The sequence below is a fragment of the Tiliqua scincoides genome, chromosome 1 (genome assembly GCF_035046505.1).
Source record: "Tiliqua scincoides isolate rTilSci1 chromosome 1, rTilSci1.hap2, whole genome shotgun sequence".
NCBI classification, from domain to species: domain Eukaryota; kingdom Metazoa; phylum Chordata; class Lepidosauria; order Squamata; family Scincidae; genus Tiliqua; species Tiliqua scincoides.
In genome coordinates this window covers 137,761,085-137,784,501 of record NC_089821.1, presented here as the reverse complement: position 1 = coordinate 137,784,501, position 23,417 = coordinate 137,761,085, and the positions used below count along the sequence as shown (strand labels likewise).

At 42.3% G+C, this 23,417-nt stretch overlaps 1 protein-coding gene and 1 pseudogene across 1 annotated transcript in view; one reads left to right on the top strand and one right to left on the bottom strand.

The window, feature by feature from the left end:
- The window catches only part of PKHD1 (PKHD1 ciliary IPT domain containing fibrocystin/polyductin), a 239,695-nt gene extending 216,536 nt beyond the window's left edge, over positions 1-23,159 (bottom strand). The window contains exon 1 of the mRNA XM_066622360.1: positions 23,067-23,159. Coding sequence (XP_066478457.1) covers positions 23,067-23,159 — 93 coding nt within the window. The remainder of the gene's footprint in view (positions 1-23,066) is intronic.
- On the top strand, positions 5,291-5,410 carry LOC136638145 (5S ribosomal RNA; annotated as a pseudogene).
- Positions 23,160-23,417: the final 258 nt, after the last annotated feature.

The window sequence follows — 23,417 nt, the reverse complement described above, 5'->3', positions numbered from 1 at the left end:
TGAATGATGCTAAGAACTGGTTAAATCAAGAAGCCTGTTCCACTCCTAACTAATACCAGGAACACCAATGCCCCTGGGAAAGACAGGAGCACACATTTGATTGTGTCATTCCTTTGGAAACAGGCCAAGACTTTATATGTAGCTTTCAGAAGTTGAGTCTGCTCACTCCTTTTCTCTTATATGCAATTTGTTTTATTGCGATATGTTTGATTTGTTTTTTCTCTTATATGCAATTTGATTAATAATAATAATAATAATAATAATAATAATAATAATAATAATAATAATAATAATAATGGTATTTATATACCGCCTTTCTGATCATTACTCCTCTGACTTTATTCAAGGCGGTTCACATAGGCAGGCTATCTCTAAACCCCCGAGGGGATTTTTACAATAACAGAAAGGTTCTATCTTTCAAGAACAGCGCAACATTTCAGATGGATCTTTCACCGTCTGGTATCACTTCTGGCCCCCAGTTGCCTCCCACACTGGCTGACAAGCAGCTCCTTCATCTCTCACTTGAAGGGCAGCCAAGATGCTTCTTTGTTCACACCAAAGAGCAGGTGGAATAACTCAGCTCAGCTTGTCAGCTGCTTCAAGGTCACACCATTCACAGAGCTGCCAGTGGTCTTGAACTGGCAATCTTCAGATGTTATCTTCAGGCTAACGGAGGCTCTAGGCCAGACCTCCTTTTAATTCTATTTTTCTTTTAATAAGTAACAATGCAGTTTATCCTATTTAATATTGTACACTACTAAAAGCAATATAAAAAAACTTTAAAAACATAAATACAGTGGGTCCTTTTTATCTTTGGATTTGGAGCCTGCAGATTTTACCCAACGTGGATTCTGAACCTGCAGCTGGGAGCCCCACAGATGACCTGTGAGCAGAGATCACATTCGGGAGGTCTTCTGAGTTGTGGGGAGGCCACGTAGGCTCCCTACAACTCAGAACGCCTGCCAGATTCTTTTTGCAGGCATTTCCAGTTTTTGCTCCAGCAGACTCCAGCAGGCATTCTGAGATGCAGGAAGGCTGTGCACCTCAGCAAATAGGTCAGACTATAGATTTCATTATCCTTGGTTTTTGGGATCTGCGGGGGTTCTGTTTATCACATTTTTATACCACCCCTCCTCCAAGGATCTCAGGGTGGTGTACAAAGTTCCTTCCCTCCTTTTGTCCTCACAACAACCCTGTGAGGTAGGTGAAGCTAAGAGAGAGTGACCAGCCCAAGGACACCCAGGAAGCTTCACAGCTAAGCAGGGATTTGAACCTGGCTCTTCTGGGCTCAAGCCCAACTCCCTGGCTTGAGCCTGGCTATACCATCCTGGCTCTATTAATTTGTCAAACTTTTTTTTTTGTGAAGTCTTCTGTGCTGGAAGCCGTTATTACATATCATCACAGAGAATTTTTCAATGTACTTACAAAGTGAGCAAAACAATGACAGCAACAAAATTAAGTTTATTTATTACACTTTTACCCCACCTTTCCCCCTCTGCTGTGGGCACCCAAGGTGTCTTACATAAAAGCATACATAATAAAATAGTATAAAAATGATACAGCAACAGGAACAGAAAAAAGCAGAGGCAGCAGCACAGAAGCCATTAAAGCATCAGCAGTAAATATAAAAATAAGAAACATAAAAATGTAGCAGCACAAAATAAAAAAGTAATAAAATTAAAGATAACCATCAAAAGTGGCAATAAAAGCAGACAAAAGACATTTAAAAACTCAACACCATACAAAATTTTCACAGCACAACCCTATTGTGATAAAGCTAAAGCTAAACAAAACAAAAGCTAAACAAAAATGTTTTTAGCTCACAGTGGAATGCTTCAACGGAGGAGATAGTTTGTAGCTCACAAGGGAGGGAGTTCCATATGCCACAACTGAGAAGGTCCTACTTCTTCTATACCATTATTCCATTAATTTAGAAAACCTTAAACCATTTATATATATTTCACACAGAGAGAAAACAGATATATCCATTATTTTATTTTATTTAAAATCCAGTCACAGGACTCAAGGTGGCATATACTGAGTGCCTCTTGTGCCTTCTGACCACGGTCCTGGGACTATTTATAATCATGATGGCAAGTGTGACAAAAAAAGACAATGCCACAGGTAGACAACCTGACAGATAGTTATTATGATGCTCAAGTAATAAAAAAAAAAAATTCTACCCAGTGGCTGACAATTGTGACAGGAGTACTTTGTAGTTGACTTGGCCAGCAGAAAGTTCTGCTGGCATACAAACTTGATGAATATGTTTCTGGTACTACCCCAGTCATGATGTTGACAGAATTGCTATAAAAGTACCACCACACTCCTGTAAGCTTGTTAGAATGATATAGCCCACTAAAGTACAACTCACCTGTACAAAAAAGCAGCAATGCCTTAAGAAAGAAGAGCAGCAAAGAATTCATCTTTACTCCTTCTACACAAAACCTTCCTACTGAGATCACCGCCTCATCCATAATCAAAACACTGAGTTACAGTTCCTTCACATTTTTTCCCTGCAAAAAAAAAAAATATGAATCATATATTCTATTACATTAGAAACTTTTAGGGCAGGTAGGATGGCCCCTTGTAGTTATTTTTCTGCCAAATAAGAATACTTACATGAAAACAAAAAGCAGCACAGAGATGCTTTCTTTGTTTGTTTGCAGGTGCAGGTGCTGAATATCAATAGTCAGATATTTTTAAGGCAACAGAAGTCACAACTGGGGAAGACTTTCAACGCCATGAAGGCAACATTCAATAAGAATCTGCTTTCAGAAATCAATCAGGCACCTCTTCAAAACCAAAGACATGAGGTTTTCATTTGCACATATAATATTAGTTAATTTTCTAATGTAGCTAAAAGGACTAGTGGCTAAAATGGGGACCAGAGACTTCACAACTGCAGTTGAGAATTACAGGCATATGGAATTTTTAGACAATAGTAGATTGTCTTGTGTCTTAAAAGAGTGAAATTTTGAAGACAAGAATTTTGAATATTTTCCAGCTACGGAAAGCAGTATTTGTGGGTTACTCATAACAACTGGATCCAAGCTGCATCCCATGCACAAAAGATACACCCATTCCATTCAAGAGGACTTGTGTGATAACCATTATGTCGATGGGAAGTACATCAAGACCTGCAGCTGCATCACAAAGTGCACTGGAGATTTATGTACCATGGCTTCTCTTGCCAGATCAGAACAAGTATTTTTTCAATAGGCAATAGACAGCCACTAGGAACTTAAAAGTTTTTAAATGATGGCTACTGCATAACCTACCTTTATAGTACTTGCACAACCTTCAGATCTAAGAATTAAGTAGTAGATGGAGACTCACAGTGAACCACTGAAAGCACAACGCTTTCAAAACCTCATAAGTCAGTTCTGTTCCACCTTCTTTGCTGCTACCATTTCAGGGCAGTGAAACCACCAATACAAATTGCACTTCCAAAACTGAAAAGTTGTACTGTAACCCCCCAAACTAAGTTTGCAACCTGTCTGAATGCTTGTGATACCAAACAAATGCCCAGTGCCCTCAGGGCAAGCTTAATGATTAACATAAGCTACTTATGCTGTTTAACCAGCTTACTAAAAGTCTTTTTTAATAATGATGCTGATAAGGAAGTAGGTTAGAAAATTAAATTTTCTGTTCCTGAAAATAAGCAACTTGATCATGATTAGTATAATGAAAAATAGCTTGAAATACTACAACTTAACACATTTTCTTTTGTTTCCCATATATAAAAACACATAAATAATGGGGCAACAAAAAGTCCTTCAAATACTTATCCAGTAAGCATGGGAGGGGCATACATAACAGAACCTACACTACACCACACTGCTTGCATGCTGTGCCATTTCTAGTCTTAGGGTTTTGGGGTCCCTTAAGTTTTTTCTACAGTTTTCAGACATTTTAGCCAGACCAGAGTCAGGGTTACACCTCAATGCATATACTTTGGGGTAAAATTTAGTTACAGAGGAGTCACACAAATGCAGTACCTGTGCAGTCAACACCCGCAATCCACACTGGTACCATGCCAATCTCCGCACCAATCATGGATAAATACAGATGACCATTTACAGTACCAAGTAGTAACGTATCACAATGTGCCTAGAACCACATGGCAAACTGCTGATCTGTGTAGTCCTGCCATGTGGTGGTTCCATGTCCCAAATGCCTGTGTCTTTGCGCAATACTGTAGGGTCACCAAGTCAGCTGCCACTTGCTCTGCAGTTATATTGTTGATTCCATATGAACAGGGCTGAGCTGAGCTGAACTTTTTTATCCTCAAAGTGACTTTGTGAAGAACTGGAACTGTTTACTGAACATGCCGGAGTTGCCTGACAAAAAAAAAAAAATCAGGGTTTTGGGGTGAAATTATTTTGGTGTCATTAACTCAATGGGGCAAATGCCCCAGGCACAGAATTACGTGACCTTCTAGGACTATGCGGAAGCCTCTCTGAGGCTCCCAACATGGTCAGAAACCATGTTTCTGGTTTGCCTCAGAACCCTTCTGGGGTCCCACATCCTGTTGTGCAAAGCTCACAATGTTTTGGTAAGTGGAGGGGGCAGATCTTGTGCAGGAGGCAGAGGCATCTCGCAGGAGGGCACCATCGTAGACCTTTGCCCTGGGCATGGGGCTGGGGAAGTCCACCATTGCTGCTACGTGCGTACTTTTAAAAGTGATAGTCAATGGGGCTTACACCCGGGTAAGTGTGGATAGGACTGTAGCCTTTGGGATGTTTGAGGAATCTTTTTTCAAACAGATCAGCAACTGCTCAGAAAGGTTACAAGGGTTCTTTATTTTTAAACTTATACTTATTGTAAACTTTTAACTTACTTACTACTTAATTTGATTTTGTTGTATGGGGGGGGGGGTGTTAAAAAATTTCTTGCTTGATTATGTCACTTCTGGCCATGAAATCACTTGCAGTTAATGACATCACTTCCTGACAGAAGTTAATGACATCACTTCCTGACAGATTGTCATTCTAAAAGTGGGTCCTGGTGCCAAAAAGTTTGAGAACTACTGTACTAGTTAATGATCACTAAGTTGAAGCAAATCCAGAAAAAACATTAGATTCAAGAGCACAAAATAAAAAATCAGGCAAACTTGCATTATCTCCTTTCATGCAGAAGGGAGAAACTATTATGGCTCACCACAGTCAGCTGGACATGTTGGAAATAGCATGATACTGCATGTGAGCTTTGTACAGAGAGTCACGTGGAGCAACCACCACACCAAAAAAGTGCTGACACAGATGTGTTGTTCCAAGAGCTATAACTTTCTGGCAGCAACTGTTATCCTGCACATGCCCGATCTCATCTGATCTTGGAAGCTAAGCAGGGTCAGGCCTGGTTAGTACTTGGATGGGAGACCGCCTGGGAATACCGGGTGCTGTAGGCTTCTACCATAGTCTTTCGAGACTGAAGGTTGCCAACCAACCATTATAACTTTCTGATGTCGAGCTGCTTCAGTAAAGGCCCATACAATTCAAATTCAAACAAATATACACGAAAATTTCCAGAGGGGAATCCTAAGTAGCCCCCTCTCTATTTAAGGAATATAAAAACGCAAAGTAGTTTCATTTTAGTACCAAATATTTCAAAATGCACAAGAGACACTGGGAGCACTGTAGGCACTGGGAGGCAGCGCTGAGCCACTGAAGAACTGAAGAAGCCTCCTTAGACTGTATGTCTACAGACAGGTTTTGTTCTTTTTAAATGAAACAACTGTCCATCGACAAGTGGCTGAGATGTAATCATTCATTTGTTAAAATACAGATGATTGTTATGTCCCATCTGGGTTCAAGTTGATGGAACAACAGCTAGTTAAAGATGCGCAGGTGCTAACTGAAATCAAGTACTCTGCACATGGTCAGAAGCTACTTCTTTATATTGGCTCTAACTTGTCTCCACAACTGAACCCTGGCATTATCTGGTGAGGCTCAATTTCATTCTATAAGAAAAGAAGTTCTTTTCTTTTTTGCCATATTCTTTTTTGCCATATTCTCAGTTTTGCCATATTCCTGGCCATTTATCCCAGTCTCCGTAGATTCTGAATAGCTGCGAATCCATTACCTACTGGCCTCAGTCACTCCACCACAGCAAGAAGGAACACCTGTTAGGCCCAACTAGGAGAGAGGGGTGTTTTTGCTCAAGGACTGCATTACATGATTAGTTAGCTCACTATCAGATTCCTTTCTTTCCAAAACTTTCCCTTACTGGTATGTCATGCAAGCAGCAGTATCGCTGGATTTTCAAAACCATATTTATGAGTCATCATGAGCAACACCTTCAAGTGCAACATGACCCGTGAAATGAGATTCCTCCTCTCCCCTCCCCCTGCTGCCCAAGCCCCAGCTCAGCAACTAGAGGACAGTTGTTCACAATGGAAAATCTCTGCACATAACTTGGTCTGATTGGCAGCTTCTGCTGAGGAGCAAGTTTAGGTGAATATTTCATCCCCATCCTCTAGTCCCATTTTGGGGCAGAAGAACGCTGAACACTCTGGTTCTTTCTGTTCCAACTACAGAACCAGCACATTGTTGGCATTGGCCCAGATGGCCTTAACCCAAACCAGCAAGAGCAGATGCCTTCAGTTCTAACTAACTTATCTCTAAACACAAATAAATTGTACTTCAAACCTGAAATAAATAATAGAAAATTACAACCAAACACGCCTTCCAGTCAATGCTGCTTAACCAGCTTCAGTGCATCCTGTGCTGGAAGCAGTGCTCTAAGAAATTCTCACAGATGAGAAGCAGTACCTGCTAAAATTCTCTCTCTACACAATTGTTAAAGGCCCAGGTTCCCTAAAGTTGAAAGTTTGCCCACCCCTGCATTAACTGATTAACCGGTCACCCACCCTGCACTGGCTCCCTGAGTTGCAGGTGATTGAGAGCCCAATCCTATCATATCTACTCAGAAGTAAATTCCATTGCAATCAATGGGGCCTACTCCCAGGTAAGCATGGCTAGGATTGCAGCCTGAGTCAGCACTTTCATGCAGGTACAGTACATCTTTTGGTGGTGCTTTTGCACATGTGTAACAGTGCTGGGCTGGCAATAATGTATGTTGGGTTCCATTCGCATACAGACCTCTGCAACCTAACCTGTGCATACATAGGGGATTGGGCCCCAATCCTATCAAAGATTTGCTCTGCCAGAACTAGCATTACGTCAGCAAAATGGCCGGCGTGGGTCCAAGGCAATCAGGCAGTCTACCAGGCAATAAGTAAAAAATATTTTCACTTACCTCCTGCAGGTGGTCCAATCTCCCCCCCCCACACACACACACACACACACCTCACAGCTTCTGTTGTGTGGCTGCATGCTGTAATTGTGGAGGGGGCAGGATGGAGCAGTTAGTTTAGATGTGACTATATTTGGGAGCACATGCATGTATTACATATACAGCAAGGCATACTTTTTTTAGACTGGGGCTCCTCAGTCTAGAAAAAAGGTATGGGGGGTAATGACTGAAACAAATAAAATTATGCATGGGATGGATAGAGTGGATAGACAGATGTCCTTTTCCCTCTTGCACAAACACTAGAACCAGGGAACATCCACTAAAATTGAATGTCAGAGAGTTAGAACAGACAAAAGAAAACATTTCTTTACCCAGCATGCCATTAATCTGTGGAACTCCTTGCCTTAGGTTGTGGTGATGACATCTGGCCTAAAAGCCAGATTTAAAAGGGACAGATTTCTGGAGGAAAAGTCAGTTACAGGTTACAAGCCATGATGCATAACACCACATGGTTTTAGAAGTAGGCTACCACAAAATGCAGGATGCAAGGGAGAGGTAAAAGGATGCAAGTATCTTGTTGTGTGCTCCCAGAGACATCTGGTGGACCACTATGAGAGATAAGAAGATAGACTTTGGCCTGATCCAGCACAGCTCTTCTTATGTTCTTATGAGGTATATTTGGTAATAAGGCTCATAGACTTCCTACTGACTGATCAGTTTGATCCCAGTACAGTTCCACTGAAACAAAAGACTTTTGAAAAGTCATAAATGGAAGTCCATCATGCCCTTAATTTCTTTATCAGGTTACCACCAGACTTCTCTGTTTATACTGAGATAAAATATTTGAGGACGTCTTACAGTAGTGCTCCCAAAGACATCATAAAATGATTGGAACAAATTGCCCCTGTCACATTTCAAACAGTCAATGAATTTCTTTAAATGGTAAGTTTACTGCCAGCACAGCTGCTTTAACAACAGGTTGGAGAGTTCTCTGGTTTCAAGAGACAACTTGTTTCAGCTCAGGCTTGTGCTGATCACAGAGTGTGTGTACGCCTGGCTGGCCACCCACATCCCACAATGGCAGGAGGAGGAGAGGGAACAAAGAGAATTATAGAGGAAGTCTTCCCAAAGATTTCATATGTGTTATTCTCCAGTGCATCTTACTTCATATTTAGGGCACATCATGATACCCTGCACATGCCTGATCTTGTCTGATCTTAGAAGCTAAGCAGGGTCAGGCCTGGTTAGTACTTGGATGGGAGACCGTCTGGGAATACCGGGTGCTGTAGGCTTATACCATAGTCTTTCGAGACTGAAGGTTGCCTACCATGATGGTATGTCCCAGGTACAGCCATGTGTGTCTAACCTATGTAGACTGAAAGCCAGATACTTGTGCACGTAGCTGTGAAGCGTCCCCTTGCTTCCTGTTAGTCATTCAAGTGCAAGCATTTGGCGTTTCTTTTTCCATCTGAAGCATTAAGCTGCGGCCACAACTGACCCAAAGCCAGCTATGCCACTTTGAAAATGATGGTTCCAATTCAGAACCAGTAATAGGTGAATTCCCCTATGCTCAGTTTGAAATTGGTTTGGTGTTTACAAGGCTTTAAAGAAAAAAAAACTCCAAGGGTTCTCTCCCAGCTTGCGATATTGGGGTACCCAGCGCTGCACACATACCCCTCAGCTTATAGCAATGCCCCTGGAAATGTTCATGCTGGCAGAAACCCACTTGGAAATTCAACCCTCCCCCCCCGGAATAAGTTTAGGCTTGGGAGATTTTTTAATGTGATGGGCAAACATAGGCAATTGTTGCAAGAAAAAAAACAAGAAAATGAACCAAAGAGAAAAGATATTCACACCCAACACAGGAGGCTGCTTGGTTTGGTCACATAGTTCACAGCAATTAATAATGGGAGTCTCATTAAAAGTTAGAGGCAAGCATGAAAGGCCTTTGTAGTTTTCCAAAGCAACTGATTTTGTACTTCATGCAGTTTCACAGCAATTAAATAGGTTCAGCGAGAGTAAAAGGTTTAACTTTAAAGGACTTCTATGTGTGAATCCACAAAGCAGCTGTCTGCTAAAAACATTCATGTGCAGAATATTGAAAATCTAATTCTACATTCCAGGTTGGGAACTTCTGGAGCAAATAGTGCTCCAGAAGTTATGTTATGCAGCTAAGGGCACAATCCAAACCTGTGCTGGAGCAGGCAAGCCAGGAGGCTTGTGCTGCATCCAACGCAGGTTTGTTGGCTGCAGCGGCTCAGCCAGAGGAAAGGGAAAGCTCTTCCCCTTACCCCTGGGTAAGGGCTGCTCCCCCCCAAAGGGTCTCCTCGGACCTGCGCCACCTCTGGAGGTGGCTCAAGTCTGAGGAGAGTGGAGCAGCTTGAAGCCGCTCCGTTTCTCCCCGGGGCGGGGGTCAGGATCTGGCATAACCCAGCCCCGCCCCCAGGGCCGCCCATCGCCCACACTCCCCCCGCCCAAAAACGCCTCCCTCCCGTCTCCTCCACATACACCCCAGGTGTATGGTTCAAGGTGCTCTGCCTTTAATATGAAATTGTTTTCCAGTTTTAATTCATATATTTAAAAGTAAATTGCACCATTTCTGCCTCCACTACTATTTTCCACTGTCTGTCAAGAGATACAAGTGTGACAGCCAAGACCTCAAACAAAATGAGAGTATCGCCATCTTAACCCTTACTCAGCTCTTGCTAGCATCTCTGTCTTTAATGGCCCACCAAATCTCAGGACTAGCAGGATTTGTACGAATTAAATCTTTATATGGTGAACAGGATATAGTGGTTACACTTGGCAATGGTACAGATGAGGAAGAAATTGTAAGAAGGAGCCTAGCCATAAGTACATGTCACTGAAAACCATTGGCTATCCTTCCCCTGTTTTTCCTTGCCCCCCCTCCCCTTCCGTCCTTTGTTGTCAACCCTATGACAACATCTAGATTGTAATTCCCTTGGGGCAGGGAGTTACCATTTTACTCCATGTACACTGATGGCACTTTACAAATGATAATAACCAACCAAATTCTTGATCTAATTTGGCTGGCATTCTGATGGCATAAAAGCCTCTACTGTAAACAAGGGTTTGGTTTCACTGCTGAATATTTTCAAATCAGTGGACAAAATTAAAGACCAGCATATGAGACCCATTCCAGGTCATGAAAACACGCTTTTGTCATACATCTGTGTCACCGTCTGTATCGTTTCCAAGCAGTTACTGTTCTCAATACAGCAAGACTACACCTTAAAACACTGGAAGCACCATTGTCCTTTTGTCCTCACTTTTCCACCTGTTGCTCTCCAGACAAAACGCTTTCACCTTTGACCTTCTCAGTCCCTGTGGTGCAAGATTTCTGTAATTCTGTACATTTGCCCATTCTGCTCACTGCCTCAAGGGCAGCTGTACAAACCTCAAGAAGAACAGCTGGTAGGCATCCTTGCCAATAGTTTGGCGCATACGGCAAAAAAAAGGACAACCTTTTGCAGATGCACCACAGCTCTTGGCACACTTCTTAGAAGCATCTGTGCTTTAAATACCTGAAAAGGCTGCTCACTGTTTTTCTCACTTTATTACAGGACACTGAGCCACAGGTTTCTTTTTTTTTCTGTTTTGCTCAGTTGATTACTTCAGAATTTCTGGAAAGAAAATTGATGGAAATGCAAAGTTGTCACAAGACTTCTGAATGGACTCCTAATTTCCAGTTCCTTAATGAACCATACCTTTTGGGAAGTGTTATGAAACAGATATAGCATTGAATGATGGCTAAGAAATCATATCATCCATCCAGTTAGTTCAGTCCTTTATCAGGTGACCTTTTTCAGAGACCTTTATGTCATTCCCAACAATAGAAAAATCATCTAACCGTAAGATATATTAATGAGATTAATGGGCAACTGGGCATGTAAATAGATGGGTTGCATTCTTAATTGGAAATCATTTCTCAGTCAAATCAAAGGTACTTAGACATCAGTTTAGAAGAGTCAGAGAAAGAGGAACAGCTGCTTTATGTTTCACATTCCAAAAGGACTCTTAGAACTTGCATCAGGCAACAACTGCTTCCCCACCCTCACAAGTGTGCCAGCAGGTGTGAAACACCACATTTGCTCCAAAGCACTCTCACTCCAGACTCCTGCAGCTAGATAGTAGGCAGGTCTGTCATGTTTCTAGGCCAAAAGAACTGACATTGTGCATCCAAAACAGCTGAATCAAGAAGCTATATGAAATAGGAAAATGAAGCACATTTGTAATTTACACATATAGGTTACACATTTGTGTAATTTATTTTGTTTCTGCTAGCATGGGAATAGGACAGGGAGCTATGCAGGTCACTGAAGTGCACAATCCAATGACTGGAAACTGTGTTGAGACTCTCCACTCCACTGTCTATTGCTTCTGAACCCACACATTTTCAGATCTCGCTCATCAGAATGAGTAAGAAACTTGCTTTCTTCAGAAAATGAAAGCCGAGATTCGCAGGAAACTGAATTCTGAACCCAATACCACAGTCTGCTGTTTTTCTGCATTTTTCGTTGTTTGTACAGAATGGCACAATATGTGCCGTTCTAATAGGCATAAACAAAGGAGTCAGGTAGTGTCTTACCATCTCACTTCACTGTTTCCAGAAAGATTTCATGGCCACATGTTGATATATAACATAGCTGTGTGTGAAAACACACACACACACACACACACACACACACACACACAGTAAAATACTAGGACTTTGAGTCCCTTCATATATTCTGTCTTTAGAGACATTCAAGGGTAGTTTTGTGATTTGATGGAACACTAAACAAGTCTGTTAGAGTCTTACAACATCACCAGTCATCACCCAAATAGTACTTTTAGGCTGTGATCTCTCAGGCATCTGTGCATGCAATCTGCAGGTGTCCATTTCATTAAAATATAAATTGAGGAGATGCTACCAGGAAGTAGTAGCCTTTCCTCAGGAAAGACTCTTCCCCTAATCTCCAAGGTTTTGAGGTTGATTATGATTATATAGTGGTAAGAGGAATTTTCCAAGGGTATTGCTTTCTTTTCTCACATGTCCTGGGGTAAAATCAGTCATGAAGCCTATTATATGTTAGCTTCCCTCCCAAAAACCTACATAACCTGGAGTTGGTTCTGATTGACTCTCTACTCTTACACGCTAGCTGGTGGTGAGCATCTCTGATCATATGCACAGAACCATTCTCTTACCACTGAGTAATGACAGGTAATGTCCACACAGATCAGATGTGCAAGGCATAAGTTCCAGATCTCCTTCCCTACCTGTTGTCACTGCACTGACAAAGAGTTAATACATGCATAATCAAGTGGTGATTTGCATATGTGCATGATCAGAGTAGAACTTCTACATCATCTTCAGCACTGTACTTTTAAGCAGAGGGGTTATTTACAAATTCACTGGCAAGTCAGCCAGTGTGATGTAACAGGAAATCAACTGATATACAAACATTTTACAGTGAAAAAGAAGCAAACATCCATGATAAATAAATGTGTGGTGTGGCCTGGACATTAGTCCTACAATAAATGTACATAGAAAAGAACTGCAGGTAACAAGTCACCATTTATCAAACAGCAGTGGTTTGGGCTCCTCTTGTTCCAGGGTTAGCAACTATTAAGACACTTTCATGGACAAAGTTTCCCACCTACTCTTTCTTCCTTATATTAACCACAGGGCAAGCACAGATCTTACCATATAACCAAGCTAACATAACTACAGTCATCCTGTGAACAATAGTCATAATAATCCACCCTAAAAAATGTTCATTCCATCAGATTAGCACATTGATTTACGTAAAGTTCAGCATATGGTGAAGTTCTCCGGCAACTTCTTTCCTTCAAAGATCAGCAGTTCTTCATGCTCTTTGAAACATTTTCTGCTGGATATCCAGACCTTTCCAACCATTTGAGAGCTGAGGTTCCATATAGATGAATGGAGTTGCCCACAAATATGGTGTAAGCCAATGGTTCTCAAACTTTGAGGGATTGCATCCCTATGGGGGGCAAAGGGGGCTGCTTTCACTTACTTTAACGTTGGTATGGCTGGTGAAAGCTGCAGGAGGTGCAGGGAGCCCAGCACAGCCCTCCGCAGGGCTCCCCGAGGCTTGGAATTTTGAAACGGAGCAGTTGCAATGCACCTCCAGGAAGTGCTTTTCAATTACTCTGTTTCAAGATTCCAAGCCTCAGGGAGTCCTGTGGAGGCTACGCTGGGCTCCCCACACCTCCTGCAGCCTCCAGCAGCCCTACCAACATTAAAGTGAAAGCACTCCCCCTCTGCCCCCCTTAGGGACATGATCCTGGGGATTGCTTCCCTGCCTCTCTTCTTCCTCCACCCCTTAAAAGGGACAGGGGGAGTGTTACATGAACTGGAGAGTCGCGACCCACCAGTTTGAAAAGCACTGGTGTAGACAGCTTCCTAGATGCATTTCAAAGCTCTCCAAAAGCACTGGGCATCAGAGATGCGTTAGCCAGGACATGTACTGGCCAACTGTTCATGCCCATCAGAAGGCTCATGTGGCTGGGCTGGGCTGACCCCCCCCCCCTCAATACTGGTGACAGTGGTACAGCCCAATGCTCCATCAGGGGATGGAGGGGAGGCTCTAAGAAGGGCTCTGTGTTAGGCTTTGCTCCAACCTATGCTAGGTTTTGCCCAGCAGTCTGCACTGCTGGGCATGCTTCATATAGTTTAAAAGGGCTAGCAAGTCCTGACAGTTAACTGAAGGGCAGGATGTGTGACTTCCATTCTGATACTGACACCTCCTGATAGTCATCTCACCAACCCCAGCTGGGCAAGCATTCTGTGCTTCTTCCAGCCTCTGCTTACCAGCTGGGTTTTCATCCTGTCTGCTTTCCCACTTCAAAGTTCTGTGCTCCGTAATCTGCAGCAGTGGCTCTCAAACTTTGAGGGAGCTTTACTCCCTCAGTAAGTTCTTGCGGGGGAGGGGCTAGGGTAGCAAGACGATCCCCAGGATCACACCCGTATGGGGGGGCAAGGGGGGTGCTTGTGACTTTATGAAGACAGGGCTGCAGCAGGCTGCAGGAGGTGCGGGGAGCCCTGCGCAGCCCTCCACAGTGCTCCCCGAGGCTTGGAATGTTCAGAGAAAGCGGACGCTAAGCACCTAAGTGCGCTCGCTTTCTCTGAACATTCCAAGCCTCGGGGAGCACTGTGGAGGGCTGTGCAGGGCTCCCCGCACCTCCTGCAGCCTGCTGCAGCCCTGTCTTCATAAAGTCACAAGCACCCCCCTTCATACGGGTGTGATCCTGGGGATCATTTCCCTGCCTCTCCCCTTCCCCTGCCCCTTAAAGGGACAGGGGAACCTTTACACGAACTGGTGGGTGGTGACCCACCAATTTGAGAACCACTGATCTACAGGATAGGCACACAAAAATACTCGTATGCACAGAAGTGTCCATGTACTGGAAAGTCACAACTGGTCCCAGCTTCCCATCACATATACAAAGTGTGAAGTAAACATATTTGCAATGGTTGCACATGATAATCTTGTCTTACACAGTCATGCTTATTGGGTAGGAAAATACCACATGTGAATGCGGCCTTAGGGCCCAATTCTATCCAATTTTCCAGTGCCAGTGCTGCTGTGCCAATCAGGTATGCACTGTTTACTGTGAGGGGGAGACAGCCTCAGAGGCCTCCTCAAGGTATGGGAACATTTGTCCCCCAACCTCCGGACTGCATTGAGGTTGTACCAGTGCTGGAAAGTTTGATAGGATTGGGCCCTTATTCTCCCTGCCTTTGGAAATTTGCATCTCCTACATTTGACCTCTTTTTCCCCTTTGTCCGCTTGTAAACTCTCTTCTTCTGTCACTACAGTCCTGACCCACAACATGCTGAAAGCCCACCTGTTCTGCAAAGAATTTCAGCTGCGAGGAGCAGCGGCTGTGCTTTTTATGAAGAAACTCAACTCAATCTTTGAATTGTTTGCTCTTCAGAGCAGAAACTAACGTGAAGCTTCTGGCAGCCTGACTCTTTAAATGCCAGGCACATGCACAGCAAGATACAAGTAAAAGCAAGCAATATAATACGAAAGCAGGGGACACTAAGTTTTAACATAAATCAATTCTAGTTTTCAGCCATCTTCCTCTCATCATTGATATCATGATTTAATGAATCTCTCAAAGCAATATTTTCAACAAAAAGATACATTTCATTAAAAAAAGATTTAAGTACTCAGATTGCAAAGAAAATCAGCTGTGCCTATACAGGAACATTTCAAAATCAAAAAGATAACTCACTTCGCAGATTCACTAACAGCACAATTCTATGCATGTCTATTTAGAGGCAAGTCTCATTGACTTAAATAGGGCTTACTCTAAAGTAAGTGTGTATAGGCAGCAGCGTCACTAGGCAGATGCTGACTGCACTGGATGACGCACTGGAAGGGGTGTGTGTGACACCAGTAGTGGCCAAAATTGTAAAATCTTGGTGCTTTCAAATAATACCATCATGTTATATATCATTCAATGTGGAATTTCATTCGGAATGAAAAGAAACAAACTGTTTAAAAAACTGTATTTTATAAAAAGTTACGGACAAATAACCAGAAAAGGAAAACACAACTGCCTTATGTAACAAAAAGTGGATTTCTCTAAAACTGATCAGTGAGACTGATCAATCCAAGAGCCAATGAGGTATTATTATGACACAGAAGGGAACCAATAAGGTGTTAGTATGAGTGAGTTCTAATTTCCACATATTAAATGCTAGAACTCTTACTCAGTTTTTGGTTTTTGTATCATAAAGGTGGCCACTGGTTTTCGGTTGGTTACTGATTTGCTGATTGACCTATATTGTTATATATTAAAATAACAAACAAACGAGCGAAAGGGTTACACCCTAGTAGTGCCACTCCACATGGACTGTACATATGATATTGTAATTTATTCTGTATGGTCTGGTACGGGAGGTGGTCCATCATGGGGGTGACACAATGAGCTCTTGCACTGGGTGATGCAAACCCTAGTAACACCTCTAGTATAGGTTTGTAACCTTAGGGCCCAATCCTATCCAACATTCCAGCACTGATGCAGCCATACCATCAGGACATGAGCTGCATCCTATGGTGGGGGAGGCAGTCACTGAGGCCTCCACAAGGTAAGAGAACATTTGTTCCTTGCATCAGGGCTGCATTACAGTTCATTAGAGATGGAAAGTTGGATAGGACTGGGCCCTAAGTTAATTTGAAAATCTTATGATTCTAGAACGGTTGACTCCTGATTTTGTGACATGGGCTCTTACAATAGTCTTCTAACAGTGCTGTTTAGTCAATTATACTAAAAATAAATAAATGACAGTAAGAAGGCAATTTGGAACACTGTGGTTATTCTTTTCAGCATCCAGTGAGTAGTTGTGAACATTGTTGCCTTAAATTAGGTTCTCCTGCATCTGCTTTTAACAAAATACACCTGGAAACCCATGGATCTCCCGTTTCTTGTAGTTATAGATTATGCTTAGAGGTGTTTGAAAATGGTGTAATTTCTTTGAAAGTTTGTTGGATTTAAATGCAAAACGCAGTGTTTTTATTCACATCTTACTCATTACCTCTAGATAGACATGGATACCTATGTTTGAAAAATATGGTGTTCCGTGTTTTTATTATAACGCAAAATGCAGTGTTTTGTGTTTTCATTTAGTTACCCACAAAACAAACACCTCTAGTGATGCTACACAGATACACTATCATTTGGAATTCAGAATAAATCTACATATGCAAAAATGGCCTCCCATGAAGCCAAATGTAATTTACACTGCAATTCTAAACACACACTTACTTGGAAGTAAGCCCCATTTGACTGGCAGCCTGATCTAATGCTGCCTGAGTGCTGGCACTGCAGCATTGTGCCACCCAGAGAGCAAGCAGCCTCCCAGAGAGTAAGCAGCGCTGTCTGATCAATGATGCAGCAGGAGCCCCAGCCGTTGCCAGAGCTCAAGTAAGCACCAAGTAGTGAAGGCACATGGGCAGGGTGGCAGGAGGGCATAGGGAAGTGTTCTGGGGCAGTGAGAGGGCGGAACAGGGGTTGGGATAGGCTCGGAAAGGTGTGGGACCAGCACAGGTCTCCTCCACCAAATCCTGTCCTCCGTGTCAGGCTTGGAAGCCTGGAAGCCTGACACTGGGCTTCTCAAGTCTGTACCAGTGATTTAGCTGACGCAGACTTGACACCCCCCATTGAGCAGGCTGGGACTTTACTTGGGGTAAGGGAACAAATGTTCCCTTCCCCTGAGGAGACCTCCAGCCTGCTTGGATCCAGCGGTAGAAGTTTGAAGCCGCCGTTCCTGTGCCAGATAGGATTCGGGTCCTCAACAAGACTTATTTCTGAGTAGGCATGCATAGCATTACATTGTAAACCCCATGTGAATTCAAAGAGTGGCCAGTTTTACATATGGCCACGATCGCAACAATACCTTGGGACTATTACAGCAATAAAGCAAAACCAACAGGCAAGTTATAGGGAGGAGGTGCACAGGAGGGTTAAGGGGATTTAGGTTTCACTGTCCAGAATTTGCTTGTTCTGTTTTGGATTGATCCTGATCAGTTCTAGCAAACCTTACATGTTCGGGTCAGTCTATGTACATATGGGGAATAAGATTGTGTTTAAGATTGTGCACAATCTACAATTTAGCCTCATTTTTCCCCCTTACACTAATATATCCCAGCCCCCTTGCCCCCGCCACCAAGATGATAAGCTATTCAAGATAACATTTCCACCTTTCAATCAGAACAAAATAACCAATAACCTTTTTTGCCATAATTAGGTGAAAGCCTTGACATTAGTGAGGTGCTAACCCTTCAAGACTGACCTGCAAGAATCAGAATCAACCTCGGTGACAACTGAAAGCAATCCTGGATATTTTAGCAAGGTCTCTTTGGCTTAATGATATGTCATGATGGAAAATGAAATCTCCAGAAATAGTTACAGAGTTGAAGCTGTACCCCACCAACAGCTAGGGTACAGATCTATTATTTCCTCACAAAAATATGTGTCCTTAATAGCAAATGATAAACAGCATTTACAAAGTTTGATTTTTTTTATACAGATTCAACTAAACTCTTTACTAAGCACTTCCAAGACTTGCTAGAGATGGAGAGGAAGCTGCATAGGTTGTTTTCTGCTCTCTAAATGGCGTTCACTTTATAAACAAAGGCAGTCTCTGGCCCCTAATTAAAAATAACAGGTAACGTTTCAAATATTAAGTGTAGGGAGAGGAGATCACTTTCACATTTAAGACTTCTGCAGTGCCTGTATCTATTTTCTACTATGTAAAATTATTTACTTTGCTCACAAAATGGAAGTTTTTTTTTCTCCATTCAATACTTTTGCTGAGAAGCAGGCTTTAATGTACAGACATTTTCAGATATCACACAGTAGCTGTGCTATGTATCAACAGTATCATATGTGAAATACTTGTTTCCATGAACATGCTATCTTTGTATACTCAGACCCTGAAGAGCAGTAAGATCATGTAGATGAAATCTAAAGATGGTTCCTCCCTCCCAGCACAGGACAGCTGAAGAGGTGTAATTCAACAGCCCTCTGTGCTGCTGTCACTGCCAGTGATTGAGGTGGACAGGAGGTGTGGATATGGCCATGGCCTCTAAAGGACGCAGACAGGTGGGAGGCCAAGTTAAGGGGTGGTGAAGAGCATCTGGTACAAAAAGGACCATGCAGGGCTTTCCAGAGCATTTCCTTTTTAGATGAGGAAGAAAGGAAGAACTCAGGGGAGGCAAGAGAAAACGGAGAGTTCAATTACCAGCAGGAAAATATGAGAGTTAAAAAGAAGGTTGAAGAGCTACTGAATGGTTTTATACCAAAACCATTCAGGATCACCTATATCTCAGGTCAATTCTGCAGGAGCAAAGCTCTAAATGAATTGGGAAGGGTGAGAATTTCAGCAGGACAGAGGAATAGAATATCCTGATTATTAGTAACACAGAAGACTAGAAAGTAGAAGACTTTGGGTACAGATAGCTTGGAGGGGGTGGCGAAACCAAGTTCATGTATAAGAAGATATAAAAATAATAACTTTACAAACAGAAGAAAAAAAGGAGATAGCCTTCAATAGTATAGATCACACAAAAGCCTACATGTGCTCATGTTCAAAGGACCCTAGACAAGATCATTCACAAGAATTTTAGTTTCTCTGGAAGAAAGAATCTTTGAAGAAAGACACCTGCCCATGTCTAATTGACAGCTAAAAAATGCTCCTTACACCTCTCTGCTTCCCAGTATGGATGTCGGAATCTTGGGTCAGTGCACAGGACAAGATACATGAGGAAGACTTGGGTATCTTAAGAGGTAATGTTCAAGATTTTCATATTTAATCTTTTCTTTGCAACCAAGGAATATTCTTCTTGTAATTTCTGACTCTCCTTAGATGATGTGTTCACACATGACTGTTCTTTAAATAGAAAAGACCAGTTCAAATGTTATGAGGGCAAAAATTCAGCTTTCACAGCAAGTCCCACTCAATTGGAAGTCACTGCCAATTTATTATTTGTTGTATGGAGCCTCTCCTGAAAGAGGTCACCTCAAGGCAGCTAACAAGTCAAGCAATGCAATTTTATCATCATTAAGAATATTTACAGACCATTTTTCAACAAAAAAAAGTTCATAAAGTAGCTTACAAAGCAAATTAAATAAACCATTCCTTGTCCCCAAAAGGGCCCATAATCTAAAAATATGAAGAAACACCTGTACAAGACTATAATCCTATCCACACTTACCTAGGAGTAAGCCCCATTATTATAATGGAACTTACTTCTGCATATACATGCATAGAATTGGGCTCTAAAGCTGCTAAGGTGAAGGGGTAGTTGCTTTCTGCCTGCTAAATATAAGGGGAGCACCTTTCTGCCCAGGTAGGAGGGCTGATTCTGATAACAGGTCTCCAAATATATGTTTATCATCCTTCATCTGTTAAAATTAAGGGGCAACATCAGGGATCACAGCATCAATAGGCAACTGCCAAGGGTTCTCAGAAGGGCACATTGCTGATCCCTGAGACCCACAGCCTCTCTCTGGAGGTGGTGGAGAGACTATCAGAGTCCACACAGGTAGGAAGGAGCCTCTGAGGACCCAAGGAGGGAAATCTGGAGCCAGCTGTATTATACCTGAAAAATAATGTGTGAAATAGATCACAGAAAAGAGTACAGAATGTAAAAATAGCTTGCCAATCATCCCATATTTAAGGGCTGAACCTCCTCGTGCATACACCAGTGAGACAAAACACTCTGACTGTTCCTTAGAAGTGAAGGGAAAAAAATGTTTAATACAATGTAAGAACAAAGAACATTGTACAAAAAGGATCATGCAGATCTTTCCAGAGCATTCCCTTTTTAGATGAGGAAGAAGAACTCAGGGAAGGAAAGAGAAACAGGAAAAGAACATTTGCATTACCTGAAACCAAGCTGGGGATGAAGAAAATGCATCACTCTCTTCAAGAACAGATGCCCTTCCCTGATGCATGACATCATAAACAAGTTCACTTAATGCAAACAGATTATTCTTTAACATACTAACAGCACAGTCATGCATCTTTACTTGGAAGTAAGCCCTAGTATGTTCAGTGGCTTACTCTCAAATGAGTCTGCATAGGATTGTAGCCTAAGGGTGCAATCCTAAACACACTTACCTGGTCGTAAGCCCCACTGGACACAATGGGATTTTCTTCTGATGAGTCCTGCATTGGATTGTGTTGATAATGATTGCTTAATTACCCTAAGGCAGTGCTGCCACGTAGAGGGGATAGGGAGGGCCTTTGACAACCCTCTGTGAAACTCAGACCACCTGTCAAGAGAACCACCTCGGTCATTGATTCAACACACTGAGGTTACCATCCTAACCACACTTTCCTGAGAGTAAGCCCCAATGAACAAATTAGGACTTACTTCTGAGTAGACCTAGTTAGGATTGTGCCCCGAGTGATTTTTATAACAAAAACAATTAAGTGAGCTTGTATACTTGGTGGGCATGACAAGCAGCAGAAATCTCCTTGCTTTTGCAAGGATGACTGACTTATTGTAATAACAATGATATAGCTATTAGAGAGTATTTAAAAAACATTTACCAGAAGAAATGCTCTTAACATAGATCGAGTTTTTGCCCATTCCATCATGACGACATCTGAAAGCAACCTTTAAAATTTTCTAGCTACCTATTACCTTCTGAGATTGCCAGTGGCCCAGCCTAAGGCTGGGCCTAAATTACAAAATGTGCCTGTTACAAAGAAGGGTATCTGTAAAAGGAAGATAGAGTCAAAAGGATTCTCAGGAAGCATGGAGGACCCTACTGGTTAAAGGCAAGAGCAGGAAGACATAGATCACAACCTTCTTATAAATGAGTAGTCTCCCAGCCTTCCACAGCAAGAGCCTTGCAGCCAAACTACTCATGAAGTTGCAATCCTATACACACTTATTTGGGAGTAAGTTCCATTGAATTCAGTGGGGCTTACTTCTGAGTAGACATGCATAGGAGACCCGCACATACAGTATTTTAAATGGTTGACTTTTGCTCACGCATACAGGGTCATGCAATCCAGAGGGAAACTATGGCAGGGGTAAGGGGATTTTAATACTTGGCCCCTACAGTAATTCTGATGTATATCATGTGCCACCTATGCACTATTTGCTATAGTAAAGGACTTCAGTGTACAATCTAGGTTGGAACCATGGGAGATGGAAAGTATTAAATTCCCCCTAAACACACTCTGCCAGCTTCACTCTGGATTATGTGCACAAAATTTAACAAAAGCAAAGCACATTCATTTGTCATTAACATGTAGTTTGGCCCTTTGTTACAAGAACTGTATCTCAGACTTTCTGCATACCTCAAATGGAGCTGAGTGTCTCAGGCTCCTTGACCAATACATGCAGCTGACAATATTTCCAGCTTTCAGTTGTTAAAGCAAATGCTGTACGAGTCTGCAGAAAACAACCTGCAGAGAAGGGGACTCTTGCCTCTTCCCACCTCTAACGCATTTAGCCAACACAGGCAATGTGGAAGAGTGTCATTGTTTACAAATCAGGTCTGAGAGAGATCAGGGAGAAAAATCACATCTCCTAGTAACTTTATCATTTGCCTTAGAGACGATCTGCACATTCATTGTAATTATATGGTAGGGCTGTACCACTTCAGATTGCATGTGACGTACTGCATGTTTAACCACATTACTTGCCCACAATACAACCTTTGGAAAACCAGCGCATAGGAAGAAGGCTAGGCTAAACACCTGCCCCCTAACATGCCAGATTTAGATGTGAGGAGAATTTTGTTTTGTTTTTGCTTTTGCATGGGGGATTATTCAAAAAGACAATTCTTCCACCTGCCATCTAAAGTAGTCTAGCTGCAACAGTAATGTGCATCCCCTGCACACACCATTACGAACCAAAGTGTCAAAGTCTCCTGAATGGCTGTTGTAACATTATAAACATCTCCTTAAGGCAACCAGAACCATTTCATATTCATGTCTGAATTCTTTCCCACCTCTCTAGAAACATAAAAGAGAATGTTTTCTCTTTAGAAACATAAAACACCTCTCTAGAAACATAAAAGATGTTTACATGAGCAAACATCTGTGGCTAGCATAGGCAGGACAAGCTACTTTTAAACTCAGGCATAACAGGAATTTCAGTGGTGCAATCCCTATGTGCAGCAGCTGACTATGCTAATCCCTAAAGTGGTACAGTACATGCAGCTTTCACTAACTGAGCCCTTTTCCTGTTGCTGTCCTTCAAATGAAAGTTACTACAGTACATATGTATGCACGTGGATGCACTCACCACAAACACGCCGCCGCCGCCGCCGCCACCACCACCACAGCTGCTACTACTACTGCTAATATAGTAGTTTCCAAACAGGTAAACAATATTCATGCATGAACTCCTGTCATGTTAAAATTGCGTGGTCCTAAAATGGCCACCCAACATAACAGGAACATAATCGCCACACTTTCACCGTAACCCTCATGGAACAGCTGCACTTTTCTGTTCCCCACCATATATACAATGCCAAGAATGGACAGATGTATTGCTCTATATAGTCCACAGATGATTGGGTTACTGTCATTGGACCAGGCTCAAGCTGTTGTCCATGACACACCCTCAATTCCACGTGTATTTAATGGATTAGAG